The 24,326-nt window shown below is 38.5% G+C and overlaps 1 protein-coding gene across 4 annotated transcripts in view; it reads right to left on the reverse strand.

The window, feature by feature from the left end:
- Nucleotides 1-243: 243 nt before the first annotated feature.
- Nucleotides 244-24,326, reverse strand: part of LOC139480106 (caspase activity and apoptosis inhibitor 1-like) — a 228,642-nt gene continuing 204,559 nt past the window's right edge. For all 4 annotated transcript variants that reach the window (XM_071263132.1, XM_071263129.1, XM_071263130.1 and 1 more), the window contains 3 exons: nucleotides 5,429-5,507; nucleotides 3,650-3,695; nucleotides 244-3,534 (listed from right to left, as the gene is read on the reverse strand). In XM_071263132.1, coding sequence (XP_071119233.1) covers nucleotides 3,085-3,534; nucleotides 3,650-3,695; nucleotides 5,429-5,507 — 575 coding nt within the window. In that variant the 3' untranslated portion in view covers nucleotides 244-3,084. The remainder of the gene's footprint in view (nucleotides 3,535-3,649; nucleotides 3,696-5,428; nucleotides 5,508-24,326) is intronic.

Here is a 24,326-nt window from a genome sequence, read left to right on the forward strand (position 1 = left end):
TTATTTTCATCTCCATCATCTCCATCACTGCTTGTGTGTCTATCAGTGCCAGATCTGTGTGATGTATCTGGCCAGTCCTGTATCAGCCTCTTCAAACATTATACATTGTTGTAATTTCTTTCTGAAATATAGGCTTGTATGAAATAAAAATATACATATCAATATATGATCTTTTTATTCATCAAATTTACATATAAGAATTATTCAAAAGTCACTTTTGACTTTTAAACACTTTTTCACAGTTTTAATGAATATAAAACATATCCCAAGGGGCAAGTTAAACAAAGATGATATATAGACAACAATAAATTTCAACCTATCATTGTCAGAATGGTGAATACACTAGTATCATTATATGAAGGAGATCTGCTTCTTGATATGTTGATATCATGTACATTTCAAAAGAAGACCTACAGGGTCACCTTTGAGAAGGAAAGTAACATCCAATGTACATGCTCAAAAAGTGTATCTCATACAGTATTCGTCTCCAGTGCCAGAGATAAGACATTTTGGTCTGAAACCGTATCAATCAGTCGTTTTTAAAACATACATTTTGTTTCAGCAACTTGTAAATATTCATAAAAAAAGATGAAACATAAATGCATATTTACTGTATGATCATACTTTATTTCATATGAATATGATTAGCACTTATCTAAGATCAACTGTTACAATGATTTCTTTATCAGAAATTAACCTCAGTCAGGGAGAAAACAACGTTATAAATGAAACCCTATGAATGTTAGACATGTTTTCATCCAGACACACATATTGGCGCTGTTTCAGCCACCAAAACAACATCACAGACTCTTTATTGGAATGTACGCCATGCAGTGTATAAGATAACCACAGACAATTACAAACACTTGTCTTTACTTCAATGGATGATAAAAACATATCCAATGGACTTCAAACAGTTTTAACTGATCGTTATGTTTTCCTGTTCTCAAAAATGCTGAAGGCAGTATTGAAAAATGCGAGGACAAAGAAACATAGGACTTTCATGTATTGTAATAAAGTCATCATCGAAGCTTTGGTAGACGTTATTTTTTCACTATGGAAACCAAAAGACTTGTATAAAATTATGATCATAATGACATGATTGAGTGATATATTGACTGATAAAGTGAATGAACAATGTCTTACCCTGAAGTATCATGGTAAAACAAAATGGATGCCAATGATCTACACCATCAGAAAAAGATTCAACATGATCAGCCCGATCACTGCTTGTTGCATTGCTAGTACCCATCTAATACACATTGTTTCCAAACACAAAAGTTCTCAATGTAATTGATATAATAATGAACCATCATACAGAACTAGATGACGACATGCATATAATGGCATGGATTTATCTAGACCTGCTCAGAGGCCGACATAAAATTGGAGATGAGGTGAAATGGGGTACAACTTAGCATTCAAGATTATTGCACTCATATAGTGACATGCATGCATGTGTATGTGTGTGTGGCGGCTTGTACTAGTCACGACTACTGCCAATTCTATAGTGCTAACCCACTGAGATACCATGCAGCAGTTTCACATGAATACCCAACTTATACACAGTATACTGACTCTGAACCGACCAGTCCTTGTTTTAGTACCTTAATGCCAAGCCCAAAGTTCGTCTTTTGGTATGATGTGGCTGGGGATCGAACCCATGACCTTCCGTTCTCCAGGCAGACGCTCTACCACTAGACCAGTAAAGCGGTCTAACAAATTGGATTTAAAAAGTTTTCCAAGACTTGTTGTTATGGTAATAACTAATGTTAATCTTTGCAGAGGTGAGTTGCATTTCACTGACAACAGGACCAATAAAAACTGCAAGGTTAGTTTTACATTTTGCATTGAATGAAATGTTAAAATACCCAATACTTTTTATGAAAATAAGGACTTATTAGAAAACATAAAATTTTGAACAAAATTACCCTTTTTCACCAATTTGTCTGCCAAGGGTACTTAGTTTGGACTCACAGTTATTCTCTGAATGGACTTGTTACAAAATAAAGACCTGTATACACATAATACCTGTCCTAACAAATCACTGAATTTTGGTTAGAATGTGGCACAATAAGTTAAACAAGTGACATTAAAACTGGAGCAAATACCTTTTGCTTTTTGAGTCAGCAGAGATCTGTTAACCTTCACATGATACATTCAAAGATCGATTGACTTTCTTCTCAAACACTTGCTCCCACTGTGATATTGTTTTGAATCGCATCAGATCACTGATTGGTGAATTGACATCTGCACGAGCGTGAGGTATAATTGTTCAAATCTTAAACTGGTGATTATATGTTTGACTATCTTTACATAAATGGATATTTTCGTAAGCATATCTTAAGTATCAGTTTACTGGCAAAACTCTTGGGCAAGGAGGAATTTGTGATAGTGCAAAGTTTAAACATGCCATCTCAATTACATCCCCTTTCAACTGTGATGTCAAACAATAATCTACAACTAGAATACAATGCAGTGAACATCTATTTTTCAGTCCTGCTTGTTGGAACTTTCCTTGCCATCTTATTCTCGTGAAACCCTCACTAAACAATTAAAAATACTAGAAAACAATTAAAAATACTAGAAAACAAGAAAAAAAATTATATCTTTTCAATTGTTTAAAAAAATTAGGAAACAAGGTATATATATGGTTTATACATCAATACACCTAATTGAATTCCAAAAGTCTAGTCAACTCATACTGTAAATATCACAGTGAATATTTGCAAGACATATTATTTGCTACCTGAAATTGACTTCAGCAGAAACAAATATCTTGATCACATACCAGTCTAATTAATTCCACAACCCAGACAGTCTTCACATAACAATGTTTAAAAGGAACATGACATTTTGGCATACCATCATTTTATTCACAAAATATGACAAAGAGTGATGAGTGCACCAGACACGCTTCATCTTCCATCCTCACACTTCCAATATGATGAAATGGCAGTGACACTTTGTTCGTGAGGGTCATGACAGTTTTCCGAGACAGAACTCTTCACATGCATGGTCCAGAGTTGTAAAACACAAGAGCATGTTTGACTCTTTCTGCAAGTTGTTAATACAGAGACACTATCACTGTGTACTCTTGCTCTGGTGTTTCTTCAGCATGGCCTTGATAGCCCGTGCTCTCATCTCCAGTTCCAGCAGCTCCATCTGGTTCTTTGTCAGCACAGGTGTGATGGTGTCACCAGCCTCCGCAGCCACCATCTTGTGCTTCAGAGACTCGGTCACCTCTGCGATCTTCTTCCAATCTTCAGGATCCCTGCTGCTCTGGCTGATAGCCTTGCTCTTATTTGATTCTAGTTCAACCTCTTCCTCCACTTCCTCACCATCTTCTTCCTGATCTTCACTGTTACCTTCACCGTCAACATCTGCAGATCCTTCTGCCTCCCCCATATCATCTTCTTCCTTCACCTTTTCCTCTTCACCTTCTTCCTGTTCCTCCATATCCACCTCCAGATCACTTCCTTCATCTCGGGGAGGTGTTCTCCATTCACCTTCTGATTCTTCTTCAATATCCATCTAGGAACAAACAGATCAATGAAAACAAACTGTCATTTAAATAATCTATGATACTCTATAACATTCCAATAATTTCCACCTAATACAGTGAACTAGGACATTGAATCACACTCACCTGCTCCTCATCCACTAAGAGACCTTTCATTCCCCCAGTCTTGTCCCTGTTGAAAGGGGAAAAAAACCTTAAGAACAACTCAAACACAACATAACTAAAATATGAGACTTTAAAGCCTACCTAAAACTTCGGTGATTGAAACATAATAGATCAAATATATGCAATATAAAGATCAAACTAGAAAAACAGGTAGAACATTCATACCCATTTTGAAGTCTTTTTTTGCCTTTGATGTCCAGAAACTGTTTTATTAAGAAACTTTATTTGATAGGATCCTTAATATCAATGACATACCTTCATTTTCATTTTGGCCTTTATAGGAACTTGACTTGCATATAGAGAGACTTTTTATACATTTTTAACAAAATTCAGTCAGCAGATCCGTAGCACAAGTGAAAATAAAAGGTGTGGCCTTATCTACCTTCATTATCTCCTAGTAAACTGGACTTGTAAGAAACAAATACTATCAATTATGTATTGATACATCCACTAAAGGCAGTGTAATGGGCTAAAATGTCAATTTCAACATGGCAGCTGCAACAGCCATGACATTTTTAAAACTGTCTGGAATTAAGTAATCATGTTTTAACAACAACACTGTTTTTGGATTTGAAGTTTACTTGGTGTGTCTACTTATATTAATTACAATTCATGATAACATGCTTCAGAAAGCATGTAATGAAAGCAGTAATGTGATCACAGTCATTTAATGTTTGAAGTTTAATACTGCAATCCTGTAATGTAGGCTGTTCCACCCACTGTTGTGATGGTGGATGTAGCAAACAATTTTCAGTGTTTGTGAAATTTAGTTTTCAGTGGGTATGGGTGTTAAAAATAAAATTAATTAACTTCAGAATTTCACAAAGTTTTGTCCTACTAGGAATTGTGGGGTGGGGGGGTGGGGGGGGTGGGGGGGAGAGAAGAAAGGGTCGTCTCCAGAATGATTTTGTGTCAATGTGCCCCAATCACATGGAATATTGCTCATGCATTCAACCATGGGTAGAGAGTTGGGCCTGACTAAAAGAGTGTGATATTTAGTGTAGCGTATAACAACATTCATTCAATACAAAACATTTTATAAGAACATTTCTCAACATTATAAAGTTCAAGGCAAAATTTTAACTATATGTACAACTTGGATGTATCAATGATCTAGGAATGCATGTGTACTTCATACATATGTTCATATGGTGTGAATTTGAAAAGAAGTATTGTATGTAGTGCAGAAAAATACCATGTGATTCAGCAGATTAAGTAGAAACCATTATAAACCAATAACTGATGTTTGATCCCTGACCACGTCATACCAAAAGACGTTAAAAGGAGGTGCTTGTTGTAACCCTGTCTTGCGCTCATCATTAAGGGGCTAAAACAAGTCGGTCGGTTCAGAGTCAGTATACTGTGTCTGAGTGGAGTTTTTCATGTTCAACCGTGGCATGGTATCTCAGTGGGCTAACACTATAAATCGGCATCAGTCTGGACTAGTACAAGCAGCAACACACACATGCATGCACATTGCTATATAAGTGTCAAAATCCAGATATAACAAATGTTTCAGATCCTGACCCATGCTTGCCATTAGATCTGATGCGGATCGGGTGGTTGCACTGCATGACCTGAATAGTGTGTCAGCTTGTCCTAGCAGTGTGGAGTGTTGCTCATGCCACAACCACTGGTTTACAGGATCTGATTAACTACAGGCTGCCAAGATGTAGCAGGAACATTGCTAATTGCAGTCAGTGTAAACAACATTGACTGCTCCTCTACCAAACAGCTCACCTGTCCTCCCCCTCCTGCTCCTCCCCAGTCTGAGAGGTGGAGTCGGCTGCCTGCTGTCCTTCTGCCTCTTCCACACTATCTATAACACAACATGGCAATATACACTTAACTTCAAACAGGGATCTGTCTTATTCCTAGCTAGCCTGCTAAAGTCCCCAACAATGAACCTCAAAATAACAAATTACAATACATTACTTTTATCAAGCCTCTATTTACATGATGAAACATGCTTGAAAAATAACTGCAGCAGAACATTTGACCACCCGAATAAACAAGACTTGTAAAAGCTGCCAAGTTCAGTCAGCTAAATTGTGGTCAACACAATCAAGGAATACTCATATTCACCTTTTGTGAAGCCATATTTCCCAAACAAGATAGGAAATATATACAGTAAAGTACAGTTATAACAAACTCATAGGGACCACTAATTTTAATTGCTATAACCGTAGATCGTTATAAGCATATGTACGGCATATATATACATATATAACAAATGGTTGGGACTAAATGTTCATTTTATCTCCGTCAGTTCTTTATAAAAGTGTTCATTACGAACATGGTTTACTGTATAACTGTTTCATGTTTCAAGATTCTCATCCATAGCTTATCAAATAGCAAGCAATTGTTTCATCCCCTTTGTATCATCTCCCAACCCTTTAACTTGCAGGTAGTTTACATGTTTCGAGAAACGAACTCCCAAGTAACAGTAAAGTAAATGATCAAGGTAATAATCAATAACACTCTTCAGCTTAAACAGGATCTGTATCCTTTAGATGTGATGCCCAGTTCATCAAATAAGATAAATAATAATCATTGCATTAAACTTCATCAAAATTCAGGTCACGTCCCCAGACTGCTACATCTCTTGAATAAATACTCAGACGCCAAGATTGCACAAATCAGTTCCAATATTTCACTTATGAGAAGAATGCATACCAGTAAGATTTTAAGAACGCAGAGAAATTCTTGAAGATTAATCTGTTGAAATACCTCAGCTTTCATTTACAGCCTGTGTTTTGGTTAATCAGCTTCAGAAAGCTTTGTCTGCTGGTGTGTTCGCACTGTAATTTACATTTTTATTTATTGCATGGATGAACTTTCCGCAATTATATCGACTACCAAACTAGCTGTCTGGGTCACAGACAGTTTATTCCTCAATTATTTCAAAATGTTCAATTTCCTCGCACTGAAAAACTATTCATAACACATGGGACATAAAAACACTCTCACAGCTCATTTCCAGCATGCCTTTCTCTTCCCTACTGCTAAAATGGAGTTTATGTTGTACATCATTATAATTAATCAATTTCACTGATGTCTGCCAGAAATAATTTTCAAATTTATCAAACCATTTTAAGTGAGGCCACAGTTTAGCTAGAAAAAGCTCTGAATAGCAAATTTATTTCAATCGAATTTCACACCCAATATTTCAACATCTAAAGCATTTAAATTCCTTCATCTTTCCATTAGACTGAACATCAAAATAAGATAATATCCATGGGTTCAATTTGAAAGCGATTACATCCTGTGACATAAAAGGGCATTAATTCAGAATGCGCTAGAAAACTCTCAATACGAAATAAACACAAACGTCTTGAGCTTGTGGAATCATATAAGTTATTGCATTTCTAACACTTCAATTCATGAAAATTTCATAATCTTCATTTTATACTGCATGGCTTCGAAAATACACTCCGATTACGATCACATCAGTGTTGTTTCTTTCAATTATTTCATTTATCGCGATTGAACGTAATCCACTTGACCGGCATCTAAAAGGAACGACGGCAACTTTGCCAATTCAAATACCTTTGATGTTACTGACTGCGATTGATAACTCCCACAAAGAAGATCTTAAATTTGATTTGCTACATTTTCTATTTTCAGGAAGTGAAAATTGTAATTTTTTTATTTCAACAATCAAAGATGATATCTGTATACATGCCATAACGAACAAACAATTTCTCCCAAGAGAGGATATTTCTGAATTTTTCTTCCACTTCCAACATCCAATGAGAAGCCAGAACCGTAATGACTCCTGTTCTCAACATGGGTGATTCTTCAACTAGATTGAAATTATAACTTGGGGTGTAAAATGAAATAAATGATTATCTTGTTGATTACAGATATCAATCGGCTTTGGCAGGTAAATTTCCATTTCATATCAGGTGATGACAGATCAAACCCCATTTAAATGGACCGTTTTCCCTGGAGCTGCCATAGATAATATACTCCTCGGATAATTTGAGAGTCATTCAGTGCTTCATTGGAATCAAAATTGATCTCATAATTACTCTGTCTTCCATTTTATAATCAAAACTTCATTGGGAATAATAGTTCACTTTCAATCAAACTAGTAGGTGCATTTGCGATCAATAATTTATTGTCGTTTTACATGAACAAATATGATGAAAGGAAAGCTTTTAAATCAGAAAGTTATCTATTCATTATGTAAGCAAGTGTATGTTTGTAATCACAGTAGTGCATGGTTTCAATAAAGCTCTATGTATATTGATTTTATAGATTGTAAACATACCAAATGAGGGGCTCCACAGGCATTGTTGACTAACAAATATCAAATCTTTGAAATTTTGGTTCTGATGAAAGAAGGGATGAAATAAAGAAATTATATCAAAATGTCATTATACAGTTGGTTCTATGTGAAAGAGCTGACAATCAACTAAACAACAAGGTGAGTTAAATGAGAGCCCTACTTAAGTCCATACTCAAAGGTTTACAAAGGACCCTGTCTTATAGCTGGATCAGGGATATTCTCTTGCAACTGATCAAGAACATGGAAATGAACTTCCATCATTTCATCAAACCAACTATCTCTGCAGATTCTCAATCCATTTATTTTTATTGAAGTAACCTCTTATCGAGCAATGAAAGCTTTGTAATGTAGGTCAACAGGTTTGTTTGAAATGGATTGCTGTTCCTGAGATCATGATAAACCAGAGCCTCAAATACTTAATTTTAAACTAAGAATCACAGCCAAAATACAGAACTCATCTCTGGAGGGCAGCATTTCGAGGCCCAGTGACCAACTATAGCACACAATTTTACACATATGTTGACAAAACTAGCTGTGCTCCATCAAAACAAGAAAATGACCACAGACAACCCATGATCATATTAACTCTGCTGGTCCATTACCAGTGGAGCTAATGCTTGGTATTAAGTATCTGCAGAATCTCAATACTACTTTACATTTGAAGAAACTACAATTATAAATAAACCTAAGTATAGTTCAAAAGCCCATGTAAATTCCAGGACAGATCCATACACTTCCAATAAAAGCTAACACATGGTGTTCAGTTGGTTACAATGTGTCACCTGCATGCTTGTGTATCGTTGTACCCAGTTTGTATAGATTGTTGCTCATGCAGTCAACCATTGGTCTGTATGACATAGACTCAGGTTATCTTTCAGGCCACTACTGGAATATTACCAAGGTGTAAACAAGAGATACTCATCAAGAGCACTAGAATGACAGTAACCTATGTGCAAGGTTGTGTGGGAAACATTGCAATATGACAGTGATTGCTTAATGGTTGGCTGATCACTTTTCATGGCTGTACATAGTGCCATTCCTACAGCATCAGGGTTATCAATCACGTTTACACAGCTATGAAACATTAAGAATATATCAAGGAACTTAGTGTTTTCAGATATGACACTAAGAAATCAGTTTTAACATTTGACCTTGAATAGTTACATAAACACAATGTCATGAACAAGATTAATCCTGTTGATAAACAAGAAGCTTTTTCATCAATTTAATTTTTCAAGAGGCATCAGACAAGTTCAGACAATGCATGCACTGACACATACATTTCAATGTTTCCTTTCTCATTCCTTACAGCATAGGGTTTTAAATATATCTATCTCTAAAAGGTCACAAATATATTTTCATTATTCAGATCAACTATCTTACAAAATGTATAGAAAATATTTCCTGACATTCAAAATTTGATAAATATAATAACAGCAGCACAACAAACTGGACACTGACACACAATGGAAGTGAATGACAGTGCCAAGGTCATAAAATGAGAAGGCCGCTAAATGTGTGAGAAATTCCACTTCACTTATTTTTACCGATAATGTTATGGTCCTTGCAATGAAATGATATCGCAAGAATATCAACACAATACAACTCTCTCTGTCCACGAATAATCAATGCTTGTTGATCTCGACTGTCAAACAAGTAGAGACAGTGCTGATAAAAACAGTTCCTAAGTCAGATGACTGCTAAATATTTTCATTGATTCCGAACCTTGGATTTATTTCCTGCCTTCTGAAGTCCATCCTTCCAAACAGACCTGAAATAGAAACTCTGGCCACACTGCAATATGACCATTTTCTACTTGTTGAATTTCAGCCACAAACATCAAAGAAACTGATTCTTCATATTCCAAACACCATTGAAAATTCATTTGACCCTTAAGTTCTTTTGAGTAATATGTCTTTTACTTCTCTTTTGTCTAGACAAGAACAACATCCAGCTTTTCTGATTTTATTATCTTCAATCAACACTTTTATCTTTTATCCTGCTTCAGACGTCTGGAGTTTCAACAAAACAAAGCTCATAATTAGACCATATTCATTTCCGTCTTTTATGAACTAGTATAAAAACGGATATTTATCCCCGATAATAATCAGTTTTATTTTCTCTCCGATGTGATTATGCTATCGGCAGGACTGTAGGCAGATTTATAAACTAGAGGCAACAGCTTGGACTTAATTGTCAGTTAATAGGGTTTTCCTAAACCTACATAATCATGCCTAAAATGACAAAATATTTCCTTGCAAGAGAGACATATTACAAATAAAGCTATCAAATATGAATACATGAAATGGGAAAAGTCAGCTTATATATGTGATGGAGGCATTTGCAAGGTGTATTCACATTACATACATAATTTCTCTGATTAACAAGTATGATATTAGGATATGTTTAAGAGATGTGATGAAGTTGGCTGCATCATTACCTATGTATGATGGTACCAGTATATCTACAGTGATGGGATACAGGGTCACTCTTTCACCTTTCAAGTTATGCCATACTTGGCACAACAGCATAAACACAAGTACAACAAGCATAAAAGTAAAATAATTGCACATATGAATACAGGATATATGTACTAAACAAAGCCACATCAGCAGTGTGGTCACAATGGGGTTGCCACAATTCTCCATGCAGAGTGGTTGAAATCCCACATCATTGATCATATAATCATTGGTTGAAATTCCACATCATTGATCATTGGTTTAAATTCCACTTCACTGATCATTTGACCATTGGTTTAAATCCCACATCATCGATCATTTGATCACTAGTTCAAATCCTACATCATTGACTACTGGTTGAAATCCCACTTCATTGATCATTTGATCACAGCTTCAGATCCAAATCATTTGATCATTGGTTGAAATCCCACTTCATTGATCATTGGTTAAAAACCCTCTTCACTGATCATTGGTTGAAGTCCCACTTCATTGATCACTAGTTGAAATCCTACATCATTCGTCAGTTGATCATCGGTTCAAATCCCACAACACTGATCATTTGATCACAGGTTGAAATCCCATATCATTGATCATTGGTTGAAATCCCACATCATTGATTACAAGTTGATCATTGGTTCAAGTCCCACAACACTGATCATTTGATCACTGGTTCAAATAACATATACCCCTGAATGTTCTCAGTGGCCTGTCAGTAGCATACCTGTCTCAAGAAGGGTAAAATGATTCACTAACTCTGTTGTGCATCACAATAGTTTGTCATATATACAAACACAAATGTCAAAGGTGAAATTTTGTGAAAATTAAAAAAGAAAATACAATGTTCTTCTTTTATCTAAATGAAATCTAAAGCCCTTTTTGCATTAGCTCAAATCTACTAAATAAGTTTTGGTTGGGCTTCTATCCATTCCCTTTGATGATTGAATATGTCACCTAGCATGGCAAGTGTCAAGTATTCCTGTATCGTATGGTGACCTTACTATCGACATATGTATTGCATCGTGACAAAGTTACAGCCCTAGAGGTGTGTAATGAAAACAGAGCCAGACGTTAGGGAAGGTCACATCACCAAGGTGACCAAATTCTATGTTGTGTGCCCATGATTTATCTTGTGGCTATTCTCATGATTCAAACGACTCCCTGACTAGCCCTGATTATCATGATTGTTATTCTTGGTTTGTCAGCACCATACCCATCTTCATGGATTTCACCGAAGTCTTCAACATCTAAAACCAGAATCATTAAACTCTCCTCCTACATCAAGTTGACACAGTGATGTAACTGAAATACTGATCAAGGATGCATAAAATACAACTCATTCACCGACTCTGTTTCCTGTGTATTTTCACATCATACATTATTAATGAAACTGTCCCCCTTATGTTAGGTAGCATGTCAGCACATAAAACATACTAAATGATGTTTCACTATGGCTGAAAACCATAGATGAAACATATATTGATGAATATTTTGTATCAATCTTACATGAATCTTAAATCAAACCTTTCTTGAACATATTTATCGGGTGTAAACAACACAGGTTTCAAAGCATATTTATTTCAGTCTGATGATTGATATATAAACTATTAAATCAATGTGAAAATAACAAGTATTTGTCACAAAGTGACGAAATGTCCCCCGCCAGTATATACACCATAGTACCAAATATGAAGACAATCTAGAGATTAGTTCTTGAGATATCGCGGCTACACCGTTTTCCAACTCCAAAAGCAGATTTGCCTGCTGTGACCTTGAAAATGGGGTCAAGGTCACCAAAACTGACTGGTGTCTGTATATACACCATAGATCCATATATGAAGACAATCCTGCGATTAGTTCTTGAGATATAGCGGCAACACCGTTTTCCAACTCCAAAAGCAGATTTGCCGGCTGTGACCTTGAAAATGGGGTCAAGGTCACCAAAACCGACTGGTGTCCGCGGTGTCTGTATATACACCATAGTTCCAAATATGAAGACAATCCAGAGATTAGTTCTTGAGATATAGCGGCAACACAGTTTTCCAACTCCAAAAGCAGATTTGCCTGCTGTGACCTTGAAAATGGGGTCAAGGTCACCAAAACCGACTGGTGTCTGCGGAGTCTGTATATACACCATAGTTCCAAATATGAAGACAATCCAGTGTTTAGTTCTTGAGATATCGCGGCAACACCGTTTTCTAACTCCAAAAGCAGATTTGCCTGCTGTGACCTTGAAAATGAGGTCAAGGTCACCAAAACCGACTGGTGTCTGCGGAGTCTGTATATACACCATAGTTCCAAATATGAAGACAATCCAGTGATTAGTTCTTGAGATATCGTGGCAACAAACAGGTGTGACGTACGGACGGACCTACGGACGGTCGTGAATACTATATCCCCCGCTTCGCGCTTTCACGCGGCGGGGGACAAAAAGTGTGAAAAAAACCACCAGTTCACACCCTATATTGCACATACATATTGCATTTGTAGATGAATACGATTTAAGTGTATTTCCAGGAACACTTTTAAATATTTTCATCAATCTGAAAGAAATTGTATTGATTCATTAGTGCCTGAAGTCAAGGAAAATACCATGTGTTGCATTCTTTCTTCACTTGATAAAATAGACCACATACATATTCCAACCAAACATTCATGTTTCAATGAGTTACATCCATCAACAGTTTATATACACAGATGTCTTGAACTGTTTGTTTAAAATATTTCATAAAAAGAAATAAAATGACTTCCTTATCAGATTAATAAAATATTTGAATGAAACTGTCCAATATTAATTTTATGTGGCCTTATATCTAATATTGATCACTCTTAACTCATGTGAAAGGTTTAAAATATTCCCACAAGGTACGAGCATATGATATGTTGTTGTTGAATTATTGACAGCATAAACAAAGTAGTTCTTATTCTACAGCTGTTTGCATACTGAACGTCTATTCAGACTTCATCATCAGTGGACTGCCATCCTAGTCAATGTCTTGAGTGATTGCAATGAGCAATTTGATACTCGCATCAACAAAGTATTAACAAGTATTTGGGGTGTTCCAATTTGGCTTGTTGCATGGGTTTTGGTCATATCCATTTTTGTAAAATGAGACGATTTGTGTTTATAAGCCAAAAATTTTAGCACGAGTGAAAAATGTACTACATACTGCACTTGTTTAAATTTGTATGCTATCACAAGCACACATGGTTCATTGATAAATGTGTCTTGAATGAAAAATGAATGAAGCTTCAGGCTCATCAGTCCAGTGGCTTCGAAGAAATTAGTAAGTCCAGTAGTCTATTGGGTAAGACTAGAATATTGTGAATAGGTCTCCAAAAGACAAGTTTGGGCTAGTAAACTCCAAAGTGTTTGGCACAAGCAGACTGCACTTTAGGGCTTTGTCTAGAGAGTTAAGAATCATCATCGACCATCACAATTTTGTGAATGACCCATTAGTGAATTATGATTGATCATTGTTTGCAGCTCTCTGTTTAAATAATTAAATATTGTTGGAAATAACAGTGTAACACATATTTTTCATACATGTATAACCTTTTAAGTCAAAAGAAACCTTGATTGATCAACTGATTGATTAAACATATTATTCACGATACCAGTATAACGGACACTTGCCATGGACAACAAACCTCACACATGACGTTGTCTATGGTGAAACACATGAACAGTATCTACAATTCAAAATGTACAAAGACATTTTTGAATGGCAGACAGATGGGCACAGAATTCAGCCTGGGTGTGTTTCGGGAGAATGAGTGAGGTCTTATGAAGATTTTTGCGATAACATGTTGAAGAAAACACTAACTAAAAGCTAACAAACAGTACCATAAAGAGAGAAAATCTAATGATATGTCCATACCTTAATCTTTAAGTTACCATACTACTCTTGTGGCAACTATTGTACCACAGCAATGGTGGACATTTTAAGCAGAAAGGAAGATAGCTAGTTATATTTCACTATATAGCAACCGTGCACTGCCAAACATAATATCAGTAACCCACTACCTCTACTGCAAATACCAACATTTCCCCACCAACAAGATACCAGAGGTAACACAATACTGAAGATACCATCACTTGCCCACCACCAAGATAACAGAAGCAACACACTACTGAAGATACCAACACTTGCCCACCACCAAGATACCAGAAACAACTCACTGCTGAAGATACCACCACTTGCCCACCACCAAGATACCAGAAGCAACACACTACTGAAGATACCAACATGCCCCCACCACCAAGATACCCAAAGTAACACACTACTGAAGATACCAACATGTCCCCACCAACAAGATACCAGAAGTGACCTGATACAAACGATACCACCACTTGCCCACCACCAAGATACCATTAATAAGACACTACTGAAGATACCAACATGTCCCCACCACCAAGATACCAGTAGTAACACGTTACTGAAGATACCACCACTTTCCCACCACCAGGATACCAGTAATAACACACTACTGAAGATACCAACATGTCCTCACCACCAAGATACCCAGAGTAACACACTACTGAAAATACCACCACTTGCCCACCACCAAGATACCAGTAGTAACTTATTCACAACAGAAGGAACCAACACAGAATAGAAAAACACCAAAGAAAATGCGCAAAATGCCAGTGATAATCTACTATGTCAACAACACAAGTGGAAACCCACTATAGCTAAGTACTTATTTTCAAAGCTGATCCTTTATGGCATCCGAGCAGACCTGTTCCTCCCAAATTATGCAAACATATTCCTGGAGAACATAAAATATTGTTGTTTATGGTCAAGCAGACATCCCTCTCTACATGTATAGCCATACAGAACACCCTCTGGTGGTCCATGTCTGCAATAATTCAACTCTCAACCCTCGGTGGACATGAAATTCCAGCCGCATAGCATAGTTTAATATCCTGAGTAGCCCGCCTGCCCTGTGTTGGTGTTTCAATCACCATGCGTCCACTTGCTATTATATTTTCTTGTACATGCGTGTTTTCTCCCCTCCTTGGTGGTCATTTGGGCCATTGATTTAGTCATTGTTTATGCTGTCTCAATCTGCCCCAGCAAGCACGCTGGCTTCCTAGCCCGGTCAAGTCATGAATATTTGACATCCTGGTCAGTCTATTTTACCAGAAAGAAGCTGGGCACACCAGGAGCTCTAGGATGTTCTTTGCATGGTAGATGGACAAAACAGATCAGTGGTCAATACTGTCTGACTCTAAAGTTGGTCTGCTGTTTCACATCCAACAATGTGTAATTCTAAGACTTTTTTTGCTTATCACACCTAATGATTGACATAGAACTCATATCTGAATGTGTTGATAACTACTATTACAAGTTAATGACTTATTTGCACTTTCCCTTATAACACAAGTTTCCTTGAACAATTTATCACATATGTTAATCAATATATACACCCATGATGATGAAGATGCTGCTAGATGCAAAATATGATATTGCAACAATTAATCTTGAGAAATAACATAACATGCAGTATGAATCTAAACACAAACAATCTTAACTGTCTCAAGTGCCTTTTCTCAAAGGTTAGATTGCTGCTAAAGGTCAAGGCAAATGTTGACAAATGAATTTTGCAGCAGCAAAGCTAGGGTGTAATTTGTATTGATCTTTAGTAGTCAGTAGTATTTTGCACGAAGTGAGGATAAGTGCCCGAGATCATACAGAGACAGAGTCGAGTTTAACGAAATATTACAAAGTAAAATTTGGTACATTTTTGTAACATTTTCTACAAGAATATGTCTTACTTGAAGCCTAAAGACTATACCCTTAAACAAATAATGAGTTGAGTATGTGACTTAGACATCAAATGAATAATTCAGAAAACAAAGTCTCACTGATAAGTTGTGAAATTTGCAATCTACAAATGTAATCAACTCAACAGCAACAAGTTCAGAAAGGTTGACAATGATAAAGATTAATGTACAAAAGCAAGCAATAAAACAAATTAATCCTTCTGATAAAGCATCTGCTCTCAGGCAAAGGACCTGCTCCTATAGTTTAAGTTGCTTTATGGAAAGTGAAAATATAACCTTTTTTTATGAATAGCAACAGTTATAGAGTGGGAAAAGGTGAGATGGGGTTAGGAGAAGGGAGGTCAATTTGTGGTTGATTAAGAATGGATGGGTTGGGAATGTGGGTGACATGTGGTATTGTGAAGGGATGGGTTGGTGGTGTGAAGACTGAGTGGGGTTGTGTTAGGACTCGATGATGTTATGCTTGTTGTTTTGCGCCATACGAAGCAATATTTTAGCTATATGACAGTGGTCTGTATTTAATCCAGTCTCAACCAGACAATCCAGTGATTGATGTCATGAGCATCAATCTATGTACTGCATCAACCCAGTAAGCAAGTCTGACTACCTGATCCCATTAGTTGTCTCTTTTGACAAGCATAGTCATCTCTTACGACAAGCATGGCTTGCATCACCAATTCTAACCCAGAACTTCAAGGGTGAAAAAACATTATGGATTGTGTAAAGGTATGGGAGAGCGGGTTTGAGGACTAGATGGTGTAAAGGGAAGGGCTGTGGTGTGAGGACTAGATGGTGTAATTGGATGGGAGAGTGGGTTGAGGACTAGATGGTGTAAAGGGATGAGAGGTGGTGTGAGGACAAGATGGTGTAAAGGGATGGGAGAGTGGGTTGAGGACTAGATGGTGTAAAGGTATGGGAGAGTGGGTTGAGGACTAGATGGTGTAAAGGGATGGGAGAGTGGGTTGAGGACTAGATGGTGTAAAGGTATGGGAGGTGGTGTGAGGACTAGATGGTGTAAAGGGATGAGAGGTGGTGTGAGGACTAGATGGTGTAAAGGGATGAGAGAGTGGGTTGAGGACTAGATGGTGTAAAGGGATGGGAGAGTGGGTTGAGGACTAGATGGTGTAAAGGGATGAGAGGTGGTGTGAGGACTAGATGGTGTAAAGGGATGAGAGGTGGTGTGAGGACTAGATGGTGTAAAGGGATGAGAGGTGGTGTGAGGACTAGATGGTGTAAAGGGATGAGAGAGTGGGTTGAGGACTAGATGGTGTAAAGGGATGGGAGAGTGGGTTGAGGACTAGATGGTGTAATTGGATGGGAGAGTGGGTTGAGGACTAGATGGTGTAAAGGGATGAGAGGTGGTGTGAGGACAAGATGGTGTAAAGGTATGGGAGAGTGGGTTGAGGACTAGATGGTGTAAAGGTATGGGAGAGTGGGTTGAGGACTAGATGGTGTAAAGGTATGGGAGGTGGTGTGAGGACTAGATGGTGTAAAGGGATGAGAGGTGGTGTGAGGACTAGATGGTGTAAAGGGATGAGAGGTGGTGTGAGGACTAGATGGTGTAAAGGGATGAGAGAGTGGGTTGAGGACTAGATGGTGTAAAGGGATGGGAGAGTGGGTTGAGGACTAGATGGTGTAAAGGGATGGGAGAGTGGTGTGAGGACTAGATGGTGTAAAGGGATGGGAGAGTGGGTTGAGGACTAGATGGTGTAAAGGGATGAGAGGTGGTGTGAGGACTAGATGGTGTAAAGGGATGGGAGAGTGGGTTGAGGACTAGATGGTGTAAAGGTATGGGAGAGTGGGTTGAGGACTAGATGGTGTAAAGGGATGGGAGAGTGGGTTGAGGACTAAATGGTGTAAAGGGATGGGAGAATGGGTTGAGACTAGATGGTGTAAAGGGATGGGAGAGTGGGTTGAGGACTAAATGGTGTAAAGGTATGGGAGAGTGGGTTGAGGACTAGATGGTGTAAAGGGATGGGAGAGTGGGTTGAGGACAAGATAGTGTAAAGGGATGGGAGAGTGGGTTGAGGACTAGATGGTGTAAAGGGATGGGAGAGTGGGTTGAGGACTAGATGGTGTAAAGGGATGAGAGGTGGTGTGAGGACTAGATGGTGTAAAGGGATGAGAGAGTGGGTTGAGGACTAGATGGTGTAAAGGGATGGGAGAGTGGGTTGAGGACTAGATGGTGTAAAGGGATGGGAGAGTGGTGTGAGGACTAGATGGTGTAAAGGGATGGGAGAGTGGGTTGAGGACTAGATGGTGTAAAGGGATGAGAGGTGGTGTGAGGACTAGATGGTGTAAAGGGATGGGAGAATGGGTTGAGACTAGATGGTGTAAAGGTATGGGAGAGTGGGTTGAGGACTAGATGGTGTAAAGGGATGGGAGAGTGGGTTGAGGACTAGATGGTGTAAAGGTATGGGAGAGTGGGTTGAGGACTAGATGGTGTAAAGGGATGGAAGAATGGGTTGAGACTAGATGGTGTAAAGGGATGGGAGAGTGGGTTGAGGACTAGATGGTGTAAAGGGATGGGAGAGTGGGTTGAGGACTAGATGGTGTAAAGGTATGGGAGAGTGGGTTGAGGACTAGATGGTGTAAAGGGATGGGAGAGTGGGTTGAGGACTAATTGGTGTAAAGGGATGGGAGAATGGGTTGAGACTAGATGGTGTAAAGGGATGGGAGAGTGGGTTGAGGACTAAATGGTGTAAAGGTATGGGAGAGTGGGTTGAGGACAAGATAGTGTAAAGGGATGGGAGAGTGGGTTGAGGACTAGATGGTGTAAAGGGATGGGAGAGTGGGTTGAGGACTAGATGGTGTAAAGGGATGGGAGAGTGGGTTGAGGACTAGATGGTGTAAAGGGATGGGAGAGTGGGTTGAGGACTAGATGGTGTAAAGGGATGGGAAAGTGGGTTGAGACTAGATGGTGTCAAGGTATGGGAGAGTGGGTTGAGGACTAGATGGTGTAAAGGGATGGGAGAGTGGGTTGAGGACTAGATGGTGTAAAGGGATGGGAGAGTGGGTTGAGGACTAGATGGTGTTAAGGGAAGGGAGGTGGTGCGAGGACTAGATGGTGTAAAGGGATGGGAGAGTGGGTTGAGGACTAGATGGTGTTAAGGGAAGGGAGGTGGTGCGAGGACTAGATGGTGTAAAGGGATGGGAGAGTGGGTTGAGGACTAGATGGTGTTAAGGGAAGGGAAGTGGTGCGAGGACTAGACGGCGGAAAGGGATGGGAGAGTGGGTTGAGGACTAGATGGTGTTAAGGGAAGGGAGGTGGTGCGAGGACTAGATGGTGTAAAGGGATGGGAGAGTGGGTTGAGGACTAGATGGTGTTAAGGGAAGGGAGGTGGTGCGAGGACTAGATGGTGTAAAGGGATGGGAGAGTGGATTGAGGACTAGATGGTGTTAAGGGAAGGGAGGTGGTGCGAGGACTAGACGGCGGAAAGTGAAGGGAGAGTGGGTTGAGGACTAAATGGTGTAAAGGGATGGGAGAGTGGGTCGAGGACTAGATGGTGTAAAGGGATGGGAGAGTGGGTGGAGGACTAGATGGTGTAAAGGGATGGGAGAGTGGGTTGAGGACTAGATGGTGTAAAGGGAAGGGAGGTGGTGCGAGGACTAGACGGCGGAAAGGGATGGGAGAGTGGGTTGAGGACTAGATGGTGTAAAGGGAAGGGAGGTGGTGCGAGGACTAGACGGCGGAAAGGGATGGGAGGTGGTACGAAGACTAGGTGGTGTAAAAGGATGGGGTGGTGGTTAAAACATTCCGTTCTTCAAAATCCTTGGTGTTGCATTTCTTATTTATCTTGTGAAGTAATAACTAAACAAAACAAATCATTATTCTGCCCCAAAAAACTTGCAATGACGATCAAAATGCTTAGCCATGAAGTCAAAAATAGAAATATTCAGTGGAAAGTTTGCTTTTACTCAAAACACATTTAACAGCAAACTTCTTTCAGTCAGCCACTGATGAAACTGAAAACCATACATATAAACAGACCATATTCATCTAAAATGGATTATACTAACATCCGGTTACACTAATTGACATAACAGACTCAGAAGTACAGGCCAGGTGTATATATTCTTCTATATATTCTACCTAACCTCCATTAGAGATGCAAAAATCAATACTCTCCTCTGTACTTGTATACCTGTCATATGTCCACACACCATTTACAGTCAGTGTGATATTGACACTACTCAATGCTATGTTTCAAGTTTTATTGAAGACAATTTATAAATTCGGAACTCAGAACTTGGAAAATGTTAACTGACAGCCAATAAAGGGTACATAATAAAAACTTAAACACTACTTCTATAGTAATTCAAATGCAAAATCCCAGCTGAAAATGAAACAGGTTGATACAATGTCATATCTTTTCCAATGTCATAAATTGGTTGTCTCTAACAAAACCAAGATCCATTTAATTCTGTAGGCTCTCTGTAATCATGAACGTTTGAAAATATGGAAGCATTACAAAAACATCCATAACATTGTTGAATAATTATGAGGTACCAGTATTGAAGAAGCAATTATTTCTCATAGTGAGGGAATTTGCTGGGTTTAAATTGCAGTCAATAAAAGCAATTCTTTTCCTTTCAAATCTAGTACACAAGATTTTACACTAAAGCAAAAAAACACACCATCAATAGGAATATCAATTTTCCCATATGTCCATCATGCTATGACCACAACGCGACCAGCCTCATATCAAGTCTGAACCATGCTATAATGTGTAAATTTGACCCGAGATTATAATTATAAGCCATTTCTATGGGAATTATAGGAACCATGACAACAACTGAAATGATCCAAGAGCATAGTTATTGATGGAGGGGAAATTGATTTTAGTATTAATGCTGTAGATGAGGCGATAATGCTGTGATATTGATATATAGAAATAGCCTCCCAACTCTGCTGCACAGTCAATCTTTATTTAAATGTTTAACAGATTCATCATCTTCATTGTAATCCTCTCTAATGTACATGGTACGTAGATTACATCTACGTCAAGTGAGTCACCGGACAACTGATTTTATTCCAAGCTCCAGGCGTAAGATTTTATTTTAGTGCATTATGAAATAAGTTTAAAATTGGCAGTAATACAGGGTTGATTGAGTTGCAGGTTGCGACCTGTATATTGACGATCATTTGAGGAGAAGAAAGGACTCTATTATTGGAAGCAAAGTAGGATTAGTTGACTACTTCGTCCCAGACAGCCAACACAAATAACATGCTTAGACATGATTACAGGAAATCTTGCACACTTAAAATTGAATTCCCGTCTCGTCGCTTTTCATTTATAAAATGCAGCTTCTTTTCCTTTTTCAACTGTCTGTTACAAACCTGTTAAAGCACAAGAACTTTTTTCAGTGTTGGTGAATGCATTCATGGATGTTTTTTTGTTAAGACGTTTTGATGTTTCTTCAGTAAAATGATACTACCTGGAGGTGTTCTTAATCCAACTCCTTATGTATGATATTTTAGAAACTTTTATGAGAACTTAATAAATCCTTATTTCCAGACTTTCAAAATAAACAGTTTCTGAAGCAATTTTTGGGGATATTTGTAGAAAATCTAATAACTCACATGCACTTCAGTTATAAAGCCATCAAATCTTCAATTTGTAAGCACACAAAATCAATGTTTTTTTATATCTTCTTTGAAATGTTTCCTCAAGTGATTGTGTCAAAGTCTTTTCCACAGCAAGAACATGTTCAAAACCGTACTTACTCAGTCCTTCATCAGCATTTTTTGACAGTACCTAATTCAGACATGATATAATTTTTGGAATGGAATTGAATATCTGTTTAAACATCGAACAATAGTTATTATTATTTATAATTCTAAGAATACTACATTGCCATAAATTCTGTATTTTGGCTGCAATCACACCAAACTAAACTTTCAGATTTTCAAATGGGGTCCTCTAAACTGTCAACTATACAACTAGTTGTCCCCGCCATAGCAATAAGCAGCTAACAGCTCTTCTGCGTATGAAGGCAGGAAAAGCTCACTTCTTTCCAAACATCAGTCTACTAGAGACAGATGATAGGGGAGGTGGGAGGGAGTACTTCTGATGTTGGTTGGTTTGGTTGGTTTGTTGTTTAACGCCCCACTCAGCAATATTCCAGCGGACTGTAAATAATCAAAACTGGACCAGACAATCCAGTGATTAATGTCATATGAGCATAGATCCAAGCAATTGGGATCGATGCATGCATCGACCAAGTCAGCGAGCCAGGTCATCCAATCCTGTTAGTTGCCTTTTACAACAAGCATAGTCACCTTTTACAGCAAACATGGGTTGTTGAAGACCTATTCTAGCCCGGAATCTTCACGGGTCTACTTCTGATGTAATAGAGGCAGTAGAATAGATGTCTTAGAATTATAAACAATGATAACTATTGTTCTATAATTCTTGCGAATACTCTACCTCTGTTACATCATTGCCAGAATATACCAGAAGGAAGGCGGGTTCTGCCTCTAGTACACTTCCTGTATAGTTAACAGTAATATCCTTTAATCCTTGTGCTTCCATCACATAACTGTTTCAAATCTACAAGAGAAGTAATGCCTTGAGGTGGGTGAAATGGGGTATAACGTCACATCACATCACAATCCGACGTGTGCGTGCGTGTGGCTGCTTATACTAGTCCGGACTGATGCCGATTGATAGTGCTAGCACACTGAGATACCATGCCACAGTTTAACATGAATACCCCACTCAGACACAATATACTGACTCCGAGCCGGCCAGTCCTTGTTTTAGCCCCTTAATGCTTAGCGCCTGACAGTTTCATGTCTTCAACCATTTCAAAAGGACTTGTAAATCGTGTAGTGATACCTTCTTTAGAACTACCTTTATATTGCTGATATCCCTATTTATAAGTATGCATATACTTGGATATAATAATTTTGCTATATTTTTACATCACTTCCGGTCTTTTCTACCGATTTCTGACATCATTCCCTGTTTATGACGTCACTTCAGGGTCTTATGTCATCATTAATGACATCACTATCGGTACTGAAATAAGTCATTTTCTTCCTTTTAACCTTATTTCTGGTCCATATGACATCCAATTGTGACATCACTTCCGGTCATCCAGTTGACTTAACTGCAATGATACATGATTCCTCGAAGGATCAATCATCAGTGGAAGAAAAGTATACTCACTTTCTGAAGCTGTAGGTGAAAATTCCTTGACCCCCTCCCTTTTTCCCATAAAAGGGAGGAAAACTACTGGTTAATAAATGCCTGTGCTTTGACAATATGGCCTAGCTAGTAAATCCCCTTAAGATCGGGCTGAATAACACGTAAGTAAAAAAATGTGAAAGCGTTCTGCTAATCCCCTTGGCAACATGAAACCACTTGTTCTTAGGAAACTGAAGTCCATGAGGCAAGACTTGTGGCTAGAGCTCTGATTTCATGGGCTGAACACGATCCTAGAAGAGGAAGAGAGTCCTTGGCCTGACATAACTTGAGGCTATGGTGGCCTTAAGCCAGCCTGCTATTGAAGCCTTAGTAATGTCTTTGTTAGAATGAGTCTTGCAAGATAAGAATAATCTTTCCCGACATCGGCGATGAGGATCCATAGCTGCTAGATAGCACTTGGGTACTTATGGGTACTTATGGGGCACAGAAGATGGTCTAGATGATCCATCGTAGGTTCTAGTGCAGGAATGGTGTAATGTCTGTGACCCAAGGGGCTAAGCACAGCAGCTTGGCTCTTTGATACCAATTCCGAGAGAGAACATAAGGCCATGGAAGACCAGTTTGGGTTATGAGTGAGACTCTAGACCCTAGAGGCAGTAGCCATGGCTAATAGGAAGACTACTTTCTTTGATTTTTGGAGTAATGTAGCAGAAGCGAGAGGTTCAAAGGGTTCTGTTAGTTGAGCTGATAAAACCACTGACAGGTTCCATTTCGGGAAGATATGAGGGACACGAACATCTTCCAAAAGGAACGAGAACACATGTCTGATTAAGATGGGATGACTGCCAATCTTAAGGCTGTTGTGTTCGAGAACTGAATGAAGAGCGGACAGATATCCCTCATTTGTCCCATGACGAAACTTGTTATCTTGAAGATGTAGGAG

Source organism: Haliotis cracherodii, unplaced genomic scaffold (assembly GCF_022045235.1).
Source record: "Haliotis cracherodii isolate W230 unplaced genomic scaffold, xgHalCrac1.p SCAF_4, whole genome shotgun sequence".
In the NCBI taxonomy this organism is placed as follows: domain Eukaryota; kingdom Metazoa; phylum Mollusca; class Gastropoda; order Lepetellida; family Haliotidae; genus Haliotis; species Haliotis cracherodii.